The sequence below is a fragment of the Dendronephthya gigantea genome, unplaced genomic scaffold (genome assembly GCF_004324835.1).
Source record: "Dendronephthya gigantea isolate DGI-Jeju-01 unplaced genomic scaffold, DenGig_1.0 000014F, whole genome shotgun sequence".
Taxonomy (NCBI): domain Eukaryota; kingdom Metazoa; phylum Cnidaria; class Anthozoa; order Malacalcyonacea; family Nephtheidae; genus Dendronephthya; species Dendronephthya gigantea.
The window spans coordinates 566,206-583,368 of NW_021163024.1; the positions used below are offsets into that span (position 1 = coordinate 566,206).

A 17,163-nucleotide genomic window follows, 5' to 3' on the forward strand; every position below is an offset into this window, starting at 1 on the left:
CATTGGAATATCAAATAAAATATACACTCGTTATTTGAGGTGTGCATCGGATTGGATTAGACAGTTCGAGTCCGACAAATGAATGACTATATTCAATACGAATCCAATCTGATCGGAATTTGAATAAAACATTCTGATGCAACTCGAAGTAATTTTGAAATTAAATATTAGCATTATAAAATTACTGGAAGCTGATTGGTTAGATGCTGTAAGTCGGTTCGTTCTGAAAAGACCAGGGAAATATTTTTAATACTGACCTCGCATTGGTAGTTTTAAAAAGTAATATGTGTCATATATGATGCAAAGAATGGGCGCGAAAAATACTAACCCCTTAGATGAGAAACCTGAGAAATTATCCCGCAGGGTAATTTTCCTCAAATTTTTAAAGAAATTCAGTGATATCAACGGAGTAGATTGTCGTACAACCACATGCCCTCTGATTTCTTCCAGACTACCAAGATGGTCCGTTAAAACTTGAGCAATATTTGTACCGCCTGCATGATCAAAGAATAAACATATTTTAACACAACGTCAGAAGATTACAGTATATTCCTGCTGCGATATTTGGTACCATTTTCTTCTTTTGAAGAATGTGAACGAGTAAAGAATGTACGGGTGTTAAAATAAGGCAATGATACATCAGAACATTCATGGCTATCCGCTCGTTTCAATCCACGAAAAAACGAAAATGACATCAAAAAATGTAAACGGGTCCTCGTACCATCGTTTATCGTTACATATCTTCGAGAGAAAATTTTGTTTACAGTTTATACTAATTTTAAAATATCTCATAGCACAATATAAATATATAATAAGATAAATTAAGAACGAAAAAGACTTGTTGCGAAAAATGCTGCAAAATACGGTGACGTACGTAATACACACAGATATATAGTTATGCAGACAAAGTGATATTTCTGTATGCTTCGTAACTGATAAAAAGTGAGGCGTAATTCTCATCATGATTTTGAATGATTGCATTTACCTCTAACGTTCTGCATTTCGATCGCCACGTTTCCCGAATAAATCGTGCATCCCTTGAGTTTGGCAGAGTCTGACAATGACAATATATTTATTCCCCTCTTGAATTTTTCTGGTCGACAAGCTACAAAGACATATTGCATTTAGAGATATTATTGTGTCAACGTTACTTTCTGCAGTTTTTATGTTACTTTATGTTATATTATTTACTACGAGTACAAGACTCAAGAACGGCGCCAAACGCCGGTTTTTTCTTACGCTATCTGACGAAACTCGTCGTCGTTGGGCTTCCGAGTAGCTCGACGACTTCGAGTTTCGTCAGATATAACGTAGGCAAACAACACGCAAGAATGACGAAGCATGACGAAGCGAATGACGAAGTCGTACAGGTAGTCACTGCTAAAGCTCCCTGTTATCGTGCTGTTGAAACCTTGTAACGTCATAATTCGTATCCGTAGTCTTCGTGTCGCTCATGCTGCGTTACTGCGCATAGCTTAGCACGTGACTAGCGGCATTTACACCCCCTTCCCCGAAATAATATTGAAAGTAAACTTCTCTTACGTGCTTGAAAAAGACACCGTGAAAAGAAAGGAATAATTGAAGACCTATACGGGAGTTTTGGACGTTTGCAACTCTGTTTACAACTGCAAATCTCTGATTTTCACGTCCTGTGTAGACATGCAAGTGGCGTGGCCAGCCTGATGATTTTGTCCCGCTATGTAAATTTCGAGTTAAATAATTGTTCATGTCTTTAGAAATTTATTGTTTTCACAGTAAATGAACACCAAAATATTAGCATAGCGGGACAAATCGTCAGGCTGGCTACGCTACTGCGTGTAGAACGTCCCTACATGCCTTATTGAAGAGCGAAATACTAACTTCTTGGGCAGTTATCTTCAGGACATTTTTCACAGGTGGCTCTCTTCGGGTTCCTCGTGTAGCCAGCGGGACATTCCTTATAACATTTACCATTCAACACGAAAGGAATTGCGAAAGGACATCTTCTTTTGCAGATAAAATTTTCGAGCTGCAGAAACACAAAATTTTTAATATATTTTATTACGCATATTTTAATACCTTTACATTTAATACGTTTTGTTGCAAATCATCAGCGGGCGGAATGCTGGCTTTTTCTGCAATCTTGCAAAAATCAACACCAGTTTTGCCAAGAAAGGAACTATTTCAGTCGGCTCGAAAAAAATTGGTGATTGTATAAGGGGAAAGTCGGCCAGTAAAGGATTCGCAATGCGTTTATATGACTCTAGAAGGAAATGACACAGTTTCTTATATTTTGACATGTGTTATATCTTCGTGTGTTTATACATGTGTGAAACGTAATATAAAGAAGATTGGTTTGTCAATGAATACCTCTTTAAATCCACGTGGACAAGACCGGGTACAAGAACCATTTTCCAAGCGTAAATGTTGGCAAGCATGACAATGATCTGCAGAGAAAGCTCGAGTACACCCACCAAGACATTCCTTATCACAACATTTCTCTTGACTACCATCCTCACATCCACTTGATCCACATTTTGAAATACAGACTATGAGCAAAAATATGTGGGTAAGTTCGCACAGGTCCAAACCAGCAGTTTGACAATGAGCCAATTTCACACGAGGGCCCGGAGGGAGGGGGGAGACTATTAAGAAATTAGTTTTTTAACAATGATTTCTTTTGAAAACCTTGTTTTCAAGTAGTCCCAGTTGATGAAAACAGGACTAAACAAGGTCGTGTTTCACCGACAGAGACAATCAATTGGCAGCAACAAACAGAGCATAAGGTTTGCAGAGAGGCAATTGTTTGACATTGAGCCATTATACAGCGCCAGGAGATAAACATATTATGGGAAATCGGGTTGCGGAATGCATGCAAGGATTGATCTAATGTAATTATGCAACTATAAACATGCTTTGACATTTGATAAAAAAAATAGACTTTGACATTGAACAGCAAGCTAAGATCACCCATCATAAAGGTAAATAAGGACAATTTTTGCTGAAATCATTCGCCTGCTTTGTGATATTTATACAACTACATAATGCTAGCTAATTATTCTATGTATGTAACAAAGAAAAACACAATGGGACGAAGTTTAACCGCGGATTTTAAGCCAAAACTCTCTCGAACGTAAGAGCCTTTTCCACCTCCTTTTTTGTTTGACAATGCCAATTAGCGTTACGTACAGCGGTGGGAATGTCGGCTAGGACCTTATTCGTATTGAAAGTACCGTAGTCTGTATACACTGCGCGCGTTCTGAGTTCTATTTTAATGGTATTTTACTTCATTTCTTGTGTTTTGTTTGAAACCTTCAAAATGAAGAACTTAGGCCTGTTTCAGACGTTGAACTTTCCATGTGCCAAATCGTATGCGAATTAAGCTAAAATTTACATTGGCACATCTCATTGAAGAGTTTGACGCGTCTAAGGGCTGCTTTCCACTGTCGCGTTTTTTGCACGTACGTACACGCACGTAAAAGCTTTTACACGCACGTTTTTTGAGCTTTTACGTGCGTGTATACGTACGTGCAAAAAACGCGACAGTGGAAAGCAGCCCTAAAACGAGCCTTAACCATGTTTGATAGATAAGCTGAATAACTGGCGTATTTGGCAAACTGTTATAACAGCCTCTTGCCTTCTTGGTGGATAGTTTCTCTTTTTTTTTTTCTTTTTGCGGAACTAATGAAGATATGCATGACCTCATCATTTAACTAATTTATAAACGATGAATTTAACCGCAGAGTGTGTTACTGTGGGTTGTTGTGACGCTGTCGGAAGCATTTCGGAACTATATCTTGCAAGAGCCGCTTGTTTTTAACAAAGAAAGCCCAAAGGCTCAAATTAAGTTGTACGACGCACGTGTCTTGACCTGCGTGCGTCGTACACCTTTGGGATTCCTATGATTTTTAACGAATTCAATCGCAATAAGCGCTACCTGCGATGGATTATTATAAATTATATCTAGTTGCAATGAACTTAATTTAGAGGACACCGAAAACCATTAGCATTTATATTAATAAAACTGGATTATTAGACAGCGTTCATATTGAGTGCCCGGCACTGGTGCCCGTCACGCCTAAAGGGCAAAGGCTATGTTACACGGTGCAATTTTTCTTGCAACTTGCAATGCAATTCTACTTTAAAGACATATAAATTAGTAAAGAGTCTTCAAAATGTAAGTGTAAGAAACGCCAATGAAGGCAGAAGTTTGGTAGTCGCCAAATTTACATCTCTTAAAAGAAGAATTGCATTGCAAGTTGCAGGAAATATTGCACCGTGTAACAGGCCCTTAAGTTGAATATGACGCTTCACGCTTCTAAATGAATTTGAGCATGGGCACGGGCACTACCTCCTGAGGTAGTACTTAACAAGGGCACTGTGCTCAGCATGTTTCATGAACCAGTTTTGAATTCGGACACTTCAGAAACCAATTATTGGTACTGGGCTAAGTATTCTTTTTTTTCATGCAATTTCTCTTTTTTCTACACTTTTCCCGCTCTTATCTGAACTATATGCAGATCAGTGAATATATCCAGCCAATCAGAACATTTGAAGCATTGATTCTGAACGCAACCAAAATGGCGACGTGTAAATGTGCTTTTTGAAAGTTTTCGTTCATTATATTTGCTGCTAGATCTTTATTTACGTGGAGCATGCTACAGACTAAATATTAACGGGAAAAGGCGGGCAAGCTACCAAACAATGAAGGTAATTTTCAAACTTTATGTCAAACGACTGTTGAAAGAGGACGAAATGAACGCAATTAAACGGAACAAAAGAGTCAGGCTGAGTCCGCAAAGATGCAGTATAATAAAGTCAGCCAAAATTCCTTGCTAAAGCACAAGGTTTGAAAGTTGAATCCAGTCTTTATAGTTTATATCACTATTCTATGACTAGCACAGGGAGTTTGAACTCGGAGTTTTGCTTATTTAATTTTCAAGACAATAATTCTTTAAATAACATATTGTATTTGAAGATATTCCAGAAACGTGCTTTTGAGTTTTGACCCTTGTTCATAATATTATTGAGCTGTGTGCTTGGGTAAATCAAGCTGAGTGCATTCTAAATTTTTAATGCTTTGCATTTTATTCAACCTTATACTGTAAATGTTAAAAAGGGCCATGGCATAGAATGTAGAACACTCAGGTATAATCTTAAAGACTTGTCATAATGTCATTGTGCAATAATTTACAATGTAGCATTCTAAGTCATGGCCATTTTTGCATTACAGCAAAACTATCTAAAAATAGAAAAGAGTTTCCCTAACACCAATATTTAAACTTCCTATGTTTTACAAACACCCTTAGTACAAATGCATTCAGGCAATTCCGCCTACAATGAACCTGAATTTGGAATGTGCACAATTTGAAACTTAGGTCTTGGTATTTTGTTATTTGGTGATTTTCGTGGAAGGAGGGCAAAAGTTTATTTCAGAGGAAGGTAAAACATGGGAATAGTTAATAAAAGCACTTACAATCAACATAAACAAGTTAATAGTGCTTGAAAATCTAATATCTGCTTTCACGATGGATGTCTCAACTGACTGAAAAGGTTAAGGCATGTAAATTACCCCAGTTTTATATGTTAAGCCATTTTCTAACCCTGCTTGAATTTATAAACTGATGAATAAAACCTGGAGTGCTTCAACTCCTAGTGCTCAGATGGAGCTCATCTGTATCTCAAATATTTTATATTTTCAACTTCAAGTATGTTTATATTGTTTATCAGCACTATCATTCAAGCTGTTCCTGTTGCAAAGGCTGCTCATATCGCAAAAACCAAGCATCATTTGATGGTGTGATTACCTTGTGAGCATAATATATGTACTTAACAGGTTGTTGAATTGTATGCTGACAAGATATTCAAGTTAGGATGTTTTATCAAGCTGTTTATCACATGTCAAAACTAATTAATGAGAATAAGCCGGACATCGTAAGAGCATGTCCTAGTGTCCATCAACCTACAGTTGGCTTATTAAAATTATCAGACAAATCGATAAAGACAAAGAGTTAAAAGGTCTCCCAGACAATAAGAATATTTCACACAAATAAGATGACACAACTCTCAAAAATACTCACATTTCTGACACTGTTTTTTATCTCTTCCCCAGCAATACTTGTGACCGGATGATCCATGGCCACTTGGCGTATGACAATTACTTGAGCACTGCGCAAAACAGTCTTTCGAATTTCTCTTTAGACTCAACTCGTATTTTTTAGCCCCTCCGTAATTTCTCAAGGATTGCCATCGTATTTGATCCAAATAGCATAATTTCTCATTGAATTCAATCTTTATTCCGCCTTGTTTGATGACAGTTAAGGAATTCAATCCTAAGTTTCGAAGCCCTTTGTTTTGATAAACGACTAAGGAGTACCCTTCGAAAAGACTATCAACTCTGCCATGTATGACTGCTAAATTTGGGAAAATATCACTCAAGCTTGTATCACCGTTCACGAATGTGACAATTAGATGCCCAGTGATCTCTCGAAGCTCTGGAAACCGCAATTCGTCGCGTAAATGTTTATTTCTGTCATTAAATGTTATCCCCTTGAGATGAACACTTCCAAACACGCTTGTGCAATTTCGCAACTCGTCACAACCGAGGCAATAATATTTCCCTTTTTTCTTATTCAATCTTGTCCCTACTTCTTTTTGTCGTCCCGGGCACACTATAGAGAAATTACAAAAGTCAGAAACGATTCGTTTCAATGTATTCACACCGCCAGACGGGTGTTCTTAATTGCGCGTGGTTTGTATAACTCTGTGTGTGTGATTGTCTCCGATGGAAGAGTTGCATTTCTAATTTCAACCTAGTTGACAATTATCAACTTTTTCAGGTCCAGGCAAATACAGACAAGAACAATACAAGCTAGCACGCCGAGGACATTTTAAAGCGATGCTGCTAAATGTGCAGACAAGATTAATTACAGACACAGCATAATGTTTGATTGTGAATTGCAATTGATGAAACGCGAAAATAAAATTACTTTGAGATGTCTTCTCGTGTACGTATAAGCACCCTGTACATTGCTCCATTTTCTCCCCACTGTTTATTTGCTTACATCTCATTTAAACTTTGTCAAAAGTCAACATGGGGTTTTTGTTTGGGAAGCGATGACAATAAAAGCATCATATGGCTACAGTCATTTTACTCAGACCACCGTGACCGATTGTTTAACTTTGTGACCTACGAAGCTACAAAATACAGTCTTTTTGAACCTCAAAATGTCGATATGTGAAGTCTTCGAAAAGACAATTACTGCCAGCTAAGCTTAATCCCAACTAAATCATATAATGAACGTTTAAATTGCTCGTCTGACCTGTCTTAAATGACCTTCGACGTGCAAGCTATTCGCTGGCGTTGCGAAGAATACACAAAACAAGACACGCGGGTAACATACATAAATATGATACTATATCAGGTAAACAAAAGATCTAGATATAGCCTACCTTTGTATGGAAATCCTGTGGGACTTGCATCTGTCGCTATCTCAAGAAAAATAGCTCCTGCTACGAACATGTAAATACTCGTGTGCCTAACAATCCAGGCAAACATTGCTGCGTTTTAATTGAATCCAACAACGCTTGCGAATTGTAACTTCTAATATTCTAATTGCCTTTATATTGACAGCAAGGGTAGAACAGTTTACCGCATATATTCATCCTAGATCAGCTTTGCCACGGTTAGATTACCGAGAGACGATAATATACATTAGACTGATATTACAGTGGAGCATACTGATTCGTCTGATTGTTCTCAAATATCAATGTACGATTTATATCTGGATTATCTATTAAGAAGCAAAGCGCGTGGACGAAGAGGAACTCCACGCGTGTATAGTCGTTCGTTCACGCATGCATTTTTCATTCGCTAATTTCCCGTCACGTTTCTTAGTATACGAGCAATCTTGTGGGCTCAATTATAGCTATAGCTCTATTCTTGCATGTTTGCGGTATATTCTTGTGGTATTCATATTTGATCGAAAAGATATATCAATTCAATATTATCGAGTCTGACGTATGTAGCTTGCAGCAGTGCGGGTGTAATGACGTACACACTCCATAAAAAACTTTCAGCGGATATTTATTGTTAGAGCTGTATAGTGGGGGGTAAGTTCATCGAATTGTTAAAATTTTAAAAAACTTGTCAACTGTGCTATTTTTCCTACTTCGTTTTACACTCAAGGCTGACCAAAAGGAGAGAAATTTCTCGCAGTTGAATCCGATTTCAAGGGTCATAAACTAGGCGAAGTTTTTTAGTGTGTAAGGCCTTTGAGTGAAATAAAAACAACGAGTTTCTTTTCGAGTTGTTGTGAGGCGAAGTGTTTTATGCATCAGTGTAAAGCAAAATTATTTAAAGACTGCCTATATTTAGATTTCACATTTTTCTGATTTCTCTCATGAGAAATGGACCGTTTTACAATTTAATTAAGAACAATTCTGCTAAAATTCCAAAGTTAATTCACAACCACAAAACAAAAAAATTTTATGGCCGCCAAATTTTGTAAACCGCGCGGAATAATTTTTAGTTATTTCGCCACGATAAAATCAGAGCATTGAGTCACAAACCAAACTGATATTTTGATTCTTCCTCAATGATTGAGTGGATCCTGTTGAGAAGCGTGCGCCGATTCAGGAGAGGCAGTAGGATTTTACTCCGCCAGAGTTTATCATAAAAATGAAGATATTATAAGAATGTGAAAATCCTCCTACATGCCTCAACGGGTTATATGTCCAAGATTCTTTAGTTCATATCGGATTTTTGTCAAAATCTAAATGGTATGTGCGTGGTATTCAGACAGTATATGAAATGTTTAAGCAGTTTGAAATTTAAGCCAATATCGCTGGCCTTAAACACCTCAGTTTGCCCTAAAAAGACATTTGGCATTTTTTTTCAAATTTTCGAAAAAGCTAAGAACTTCCGGAATATTTTCCGGAATTAGTCTAATACTCTATACGCTTCTAATGACTTAAATGACATTGAGATTTTCGTTGCCTAATTGATTGAAATTAATACAGATTACAATATGAGTATCATTTCTGACGAACAATAAGTTTCCTTTTTATATATATAAACGAAAAACGAATAACATAATAAAGATTCCGAGAAAAACCAATCTCTTTGTAAGATCCTCCATTATCACCTCATGTTGGAATATGACTCCAAATATTTGCATGCAGCTTATTGACATTACGCAACTCGCATGATATCCCAAAATACATTAAAAATGTTCATGTAAACGAGTAACTGAAGTAACTTATAGGAATAACGTTGAATGGAAATCATGAAGTCACCAGCGATGTCACCAACCCGTGCATGGGAGTATAGATTAATTTCTGGTTTGCATATTCAAATGACAACTGAACTTTTTTTCGTTTAATTTGGAATATGTAAACCCTGTATAATCGGTCATAAGCTGGCTATACACCTCATGCACTTATAATTAAACTTTCAACCCCAATAGGCATCGGTAATGTATGCAAGGTTGCCTAGAATAAAAACTAAACGGAAACTCGATATTGTGAGCTTAGGATGAGCGAAGTCAACGAACGTGATGAAAATTTTAATTATGACTGTAGTTTATCCAATGTCAGGTACAGCCTACAGGGCAAATTCCTGCAACTATATTGCAACGCAATTTTGGACACAGAATTTTATAAGAATTATAATAATGCTGCGGCTGGAGAATAACATAACAGCATGAATATCACTTATCAAGAGTTTCATGGCAATGGCATGCTCAGTTGTCTAAAGAAAGAAATATATACATATATAAAATAGCTATATACTAATATATCACTGACAGGTCTAGTCTGGTCTAATTGAACCTAATCACAAGTGAAATCTTAATCCTAGTTATTCCTATGTCCACAAAAAATGCCGTATAAAATGCCGCATGCTATATTAGGTCAATAATGAATACTGAGTTGAGTCGTTTACGATATATACGGGACGTTCTTTTAGCCATTTTGTTGTACCTCTCTGTGACCTAACAGCGTAGAAATTGGTTTTTATGAAGTTTCAACCCGAAAATCTAAACACTGGTTCACAATTGTGCATTTCTGTATCAATATCAAAGAGAAAACTATCGAGGTTAAAAAAGTTCAATTTTCCCTCCGAGAATACGCATTCTGCAATCTTTTGACAGCTCATCATACACATCTGACAGCTGTGAAATGGTCATTTTGATGCTTAAAGTAAACACTAGTTATTAATTGAGACGATTCGTTGTGCAAGATACCTTGTGCAAGCTTCAAATCCTCTGTGCAAGTTATGTTTTGGTAGGCATTTATAAATCTTTGGCAGTTATGTTTTGGTAGACATCTATAAGTCCAATATCCTAATATCCCCTTACGTGACCCTGAACCATGCATATATCCCCTTCCACTACTGATCTAATAGTATAAACGTGACACCCAGCCACTCCCTGAGAAGTTCTCTCAAACACCTTCCCACCCCACGGAGCGTCACGTATTCTGTGACAATGGAGAGGTTAAGACACCCCGGTTCTTCCTGTGCACGGGTACGAGTAACGCTATCTTGTTTACTGACTTCTGCTGATGTCAGCGTCTTTACTCGTAATTTCTACCCGTTTCTCGCATGGGTGAACCATGGCCTACGCGTAAACACAACCGGGTACGGGTATTGTATGTTTACTATTTATGGCCGTTTAAATTGCAAAAACTTTCACATTTTACCAAATAAATAATCCGCAGACGCTTGTCAAAATGTTAACAATCTAGTATGACACACAATCAAAAGGGAAAGTTACTATTTTCTGATCGGACCAATTTAGTTTCCGTTGTATACAAGTACGTATACCGATTACCAGTGGCGTAGCCTGCCTCACGATTTTGTCCGCTATGTAAATTTCGAGTTATTAAAATTATTCATGGCTTTAGAAATTTATTGTTTTAGCAGTCAGTGAACACTAAAATATTAGCATAGCGGGACAAATCGACAGGCTGGCTACGCTACTGCCGATTACCCGTACTCGTAAACGGGGTATCTTAACCTCCCTATATAAGATGATGTGCTGTACACGTAACGATAAAGGATTCAGTGATTCACTGGTGATACTGAAAACAAACAAGTTAGGCCTGTTTCAGACGTCGAACTTTTCATGTGCTGAACCTAACGCAAATGAACTAAAGCCTTTGTTTAAGTTCATTTGCATTCGATTCGGCATATGAAACGTTCGACGTCTGGAACGGGCCTTATTTCCGTTTGATGAAAACAGGACTAAGCAATGTTGTGCTGTATCCATGCACAAACAAAGTTGTTTTAAACAAGCTGCAACAGTGTGTTGAAATATGTTTAAACTTGATAACAATTCTGCATCAATTCTTCATCATCGGCCGAAATAGTATAATATAGCCTATAGTCTTTCAGTGTTGCGCGCTATACATTCATTTAATCTCGGCTGTTTTAACTGAGATGCGTTTTTTAAGTGAGAAGTTCCTTTCACGTCAACCACTTGGTTGAATGATAGGGAGAAGTTTTCAAGTTGCCGTGCACGTATGTGTTTTACCTAAATACTATAGTCTGTCATTATATAGTCATGACGCACACGATCACGGGGGAGCTCTTTGACGCGTTGAATTCCGGGCTGTAAAGTAAATATTGCTCCAATATCCAAATGTAACAAAGAGTAACAAAGAGTTTGAAAACAGGTGAAAAATTAATGCGAAAATGACGCTACTCGAGAGTCATTTGTTGCGTTTCACTGACCTGTAAATTCCAGCTATATCCTTGGACATTGAGCATGCCTATAATTGATATGTTTGGCGGTCTCGTTCCAAAGCTTGCAGTGCATGGAGTCCACATAGTAAAACTCCGAGAGAAAAAACTTTCGAACGGTTTATGCGAAACGAAGCTCTTCCGAAATTGATCGTGGATGTGAATAGTAGTTCAGCCGAATTCATATTAAGGACGGGAAACTCATCTTAGACGAGAAAATTGATGGTAGAAATTCGTTTATACACTACTGTTATAATCATTGACACGGCTAGGCGAAAATGGGTACCAATGAAATGGGCACGGGTACCCATTTTCGGTGTGCCGTGCCAATAAATCAAGTGTAGCATTGATTCTGTTGATCATAACATATACTACTTCAAAACTACACAGCTGAAAACTTGCCTGCGCCATGCATGCAACAATGTTGTGCTGTCAGTATTTTTAACACTTGTCAACAACATCGAACAATAGTTGAAAATAAACCGGGTGTAACAATATTGTTCGATGTTGATAACAACTTGAGAACAATGTGGGCGACACGACATGTTTTTATCCTGTTCATATCAATATTTCAACAACCTTATACCAGTTACTTTCCTCTTAAGAAGTAAAATATTACCTTGTCTTTACAGAGTATCGAGTATTCAATTTTTTTCATTTTATCGACCTACCTAGATGCTCTGAAGCAGCTTAATTAATATAAGGTATGCGTGGTTTCGTACAAACTATGCAGAATTAATGGCAAATATACGAGATATTTGAGGCAAAACCCATCTAAAATGACAATATATGACTATCAACGTTTATGCATGGGATCAAAACAAAAAGCGTCTTTTTACTTATATAGGACACTCGAAAGTTTGCACAATAAAACTGAAGTATCCCTATATAAGACTGATTTATATAATGCGCATGACTGTGAGTTCTTGCAGAGATGGAAATCGGTCGCGTAAAACGTGGGCTTGCAATTAAACATCTTGGAAATGAATTCGGGAATTACTCTGATAATATGCGTCCTAGTATAGATAAATATTCTTGATATGCAAAATAATTGCATGCGATGCGTAACAATTAAGACAGAAAACAAATATTAAAATGTTTTTTTTCTCGTATGACCTGAAAGTTATCATTTGACATGACGTTTTTATAAACTAAAATGTGTATCAAACCATCTCAAAAAATCAAAACCGTCCTCAGTGACGATAACGGCCGATTTCGTCTCCTTCGATCCAAGGCAAGACTCTTTTAAACTGACCGACGAGAATGATTTTAATTCGGGGAGTGTATAAGGTTTCTATTAAATGTTAATGAAGTCGAATTATCTGCCATCTTTATAACGCCAAGTTTATGGCGATTGCTGATCAAAACAAAATTTTAATAACAAAGCTTCTTGTTTTTCACTGCAGTATTATTATGAATAATAACTTTGTATCACCTGTTTTGTCGGGAAAATTTCTAAGCGTCGATCTTCATAATAAATTACCCTTTCATTTGGTAAAACAAAAAGCTTGTAGAATTTAGTATCTCAGGCATTGCGGAGAATTCGAACCGAATAATAATCATCTGTTCCCTGCCACAGTTATTATAAAGCGTTAACTCTAAGTATTTTTAGTTAAAGCTCTTCTCGTGAAAGTTTGCAATGAAGTATTCAAGAGAAATTGCAAATATTTAGTTAAATTGTTCCGCCAAAGTTATTAAGAATCGAAGTAATTGCTAGATGTTATCAGAGTCTAGACGCGACAATTTGAGTGGCAGCTACAATCGTCCACAAAACATATTGAGACTTTTCAAAGTATGCCTCCCTTCCCCCTATTTCAATGTTGTAAGACTTGTACTAAAGCTAAGGAAGTGTAAATTTGCCCTAAAATGACGTGGCATGTGTAGCCATTGATTCCCAATACGTTACTTTAAGGTTGAACAGGTTATATTAGAAACAACATTAAAATAGAGGGAGGGAATTGGTTTTTGTCTCAGATATTATGTGGACGATTGTGTATTCATTTAATATGACCATCCAAAAAATAGATTTTAAAGAACATCCAGACAGTCCTCTAATGATAACCCCTCTTCCCACTTCCACCAATTATCCTCCCTTCTAGCATTTCTATGTTTCGACTCGGTCAAAGGTGGGGCGAGCTAAGATGAAAACATAATATCTCAACTGTAAATTATCCAACTATAGAAGACTCGATCTGTATGATCAGGAATACAACCACGGAGTGTGAACTGCAATCCGGGATAAAATACATGGAGACTATTTGTTAATTTCTATGTTCGAACTTGTTCGTTGGCTTCTTATCCAATGTGGCCAAAATTAATTATTGTGAGTCCCTGAAACCCTTGTCCCCCTTAGCGCGTTAGCCCCTCTTTAAAGCAGAAAACAGGTAGAAATTATACGGGGTATGAAAGAATGCTCGGTTGGGAACACAACTGACACAAGCCATGCACGACAATATCGATACTTTAATAATTTGCTTCACAAGAGAACTGTGTATAATAGTGAACTCGATATCAGTTGTATAAAAAAATAGTCAACTCAGTGTAGTTAACTCAACTTTAACTCAGTGTAGTTACGACAGAATTGGCAAATCAGCATCTACAAAAATCTATTACAGAGTACTAAATTCGTACATTTTTTTAAGAAATCAGTGATAATTCTAAAATTCCCACTTTCCCCTCCTAGGGGGTAGTCATAGGGGCTGTTTACATGGGCCCTACAGGGAGGGTTAGCCCTAACTTTAAGGCTGTTTTTCACCTCTGTTTACATGCAAAATTCGAGCCCTACAGCCTGGGAAATGTCGCAGTGCTCGGCAGCTCTCATCTAATTGGATAATGCTTTTCTATGCTTTCTAAAGAACGAAGCTATGCTATTGGTTGAAATAAAAATGTATTGTAAAGTTCAGCCAATGAAAATCATTTTTGCCAGGAGCTGCGACCCTACCTTTGGTCGCCACGACCAAAGGTTTGATGCCAAAAACAAGAATGCCGGCAAAAAACTATTTTCACCATTTCAAATAAAATATATTTACTTTTCCTTTACTTTTCAACAATATACACTGTTATTGCTTTGGAAAATTAATATACTAACGAAGAAAGCAGGAACCGTAAATAGCGTCTTTGCTGACGTCAAATCTTTAGCCCTACAGGGAGAGCTAGCTGATGATGTCTTAAGTTAAGACGAATCGCAACTATGAAATATATTCTTTATTACTTATATAAATTGTTAACATTTTCTTTTTGGCTTTACTAAATGCACTATGTTTGGCATTAATATTTATTTTCGGGATAGTCATTCATATTATAGAAATCGTTAGCAAATTTATATCTATAGCAAAACTATATTGGCATAATTGGCTATATTAAAACCATTTGATACTTGCCGGCATTCATGTTATAAAAAAAATGTTTGTATTTTGTTTGTGCTGTTAGTTGATATGATAGGTGTTATATTGGAACACCCATAATGTTAATACACTAGCACACATAGTATTGTCCTTTACAATTATACTAACGTTATATTTTAGCCCTTTTTACACGACACAAACTTTATTGGCACAGTATAACAAAAATTCGTTCCTCTATCCAATTTTATCTATATGTTCAAGCTACCAGTATAAAGGCTGACCATGGATTTTAGAAATGCCTGGCTAATAAATTGAGTATAGTGTAGAAACAGCCATACAGGACTTGTGTTTTGGTTTTTCAGTACGGTATATGGTTGCTCTTCCTGCCATTAATTGCACTATGCAAAATTTAAGCAATTTAATAACCACTTTGTGACTAAAATAATTTCCAAATACACTTTGATCAAGTTTAATTCTGATTATGTACAATATGGCTTTGAGTGTCACCTACTACAGCAAAAGAGTGGAACAAATACTGCGCAGATACATGTACGCATAGCGGACCTATTTTTGTTTAACGCACAAAAATTGTCACCATTTTGAACCCCCCCCCCCCATTTTGCGTCATGAACGTATTCCTTTAGGTGGCCTGTATCAAGGCCAATTTACACTTGCTACGATTTATTGTGCGATTTTCTTCTTTTGACATATGTGAAAAAAACCATGAAAACCATAAAAACCATGTCACCGAGGGACTACTGGGACAGAGTCTCACTCAGCCAAAAAAGTGTAAGGCGCCGCCAAAAGCTTAGCCAGTGCGCGTTTGAGGGGCATTCATCCCCCCGAACTCAAATTTCAAGATGGCAAGATTTTTTAAAATTTGCTTAAAAGCAAATCTAGATGATATGGAAACAAATTTTTGCGGTATTTTTCTTGTACAATCGCCCGCTATCTTACGCTTTAAGCTTTTCGTTAAACTCAAACATTAGCGTTTGTACAACAGTTACACCACTGTATGTATGCTCTAATGTATAAGAACCCTTATTCGAACATCAGTAACTGATTCACTCGTTCACATCTATTCAAGAAGAAAATTACAAGTGTAAACGGGCCAAAATGGTCAAACCGGACATATTTTGAATTGATATAAAGTATTTCGTTAGAAATAAAGCGGTTAAACTGCATTATCCGTCCTATAGACAGATGTAAAATTAATAACGATGTACTTGGACAGAGTTTCTGCAACACTCGGCAATACCAGTAATCTGTCTGTACTGAAATACAACAGGACCGATCTGGCTGCTTAAACCGTGTAAAGGAACACGCCCATCGACTCCTGTGCTTGGATTCGATTGTCTTTACCTCTTAAATCACAGTGAAACATCCGGGGGGGGGGACAAAACATTCCTGATGGGCACTTTTTTCCGCGGGAATGATTGCAAAGTCATATAGTGAACATCAGTGTGACAGTGTCAGTGACGGACTTGTAAATTTGCATTGTAAACAAAGCTTTTAAAGATAAATGGCAGAGGCTGAATATGAGCACACATCGAACTCGCCTATGTACAAAGAAGCGATAATATTGCTGAAAGATCTCGTTGACAATCAGGCGACACCAGTAAACACGACAGCTAAAACACTGCGTCAACTCTGGCGTGATCTTGAACTAAGGTATCCAGATCTTCTGCAGCAAATGTGTTCAAAGTTAAATTTCTCACAAGAAACAGTTTACAGTTCGTATTCTGAGGTAGTCACAGAGATCCTTTCCGACAACATTATAAACTGGGGGAGGATTGCTGTAATATTTACTTTCTGCGCTCATGTTTGCAAATACTGTCGTGAGAACAATATGGCTGCTCAGATAGACAATATAACAATATGGACGGCAAGATTTGTCGCTGAACTCGGCTGGGTAGATCAACAAGGTGGCTGGAGCGGTCTAAATAGATGTTTTGGAGAACGTGGAGAAAGCGATGATAGGAACTGGTTGTGTAAATTATGGTGATTCCATGCAGATTCGTACGAAGTGGATTTTCGGGAAATCAGTCGTTGTAAAGCTATATGGACACGAGACGATTCAAAATGATTTACTATATC

At 37.2% G+C, this 17,163-nt stretch overlaps 1 protein-coding gene across 1 annotated transcript; it reads right to left on the minus strand.

Annotated features, from left to right (window-relative positions):
- Positions 1–92: 92 nt before the first annotated feature.
- On the minus strand, positions 93–7,876 carry LOC114519712 (putative insulin-like peptide receptor). Its single transcript, XM_028539883.1, has 7 exons — positions 7,432–7,876; positions 6,060–6,650; positions 2,350–2,528; positions 1,861–2,008; positions 986–1,105; positions 329–494; positions 93–108 (listed from the first exon to the last, which is right to left on the minus strand). The coding sequence occupies exons 1-7, from the start codon at positions 7,535–7,537 to the stop codon at positions 93–95; spliced, it is 1,326 nt and encodes a 441-aa protein (XP_028395684.1). The 5' UTR covers positions 7,538–7,876.
- Positions 7,877–17,163: the final 9,287 nt, after the last annotated feature.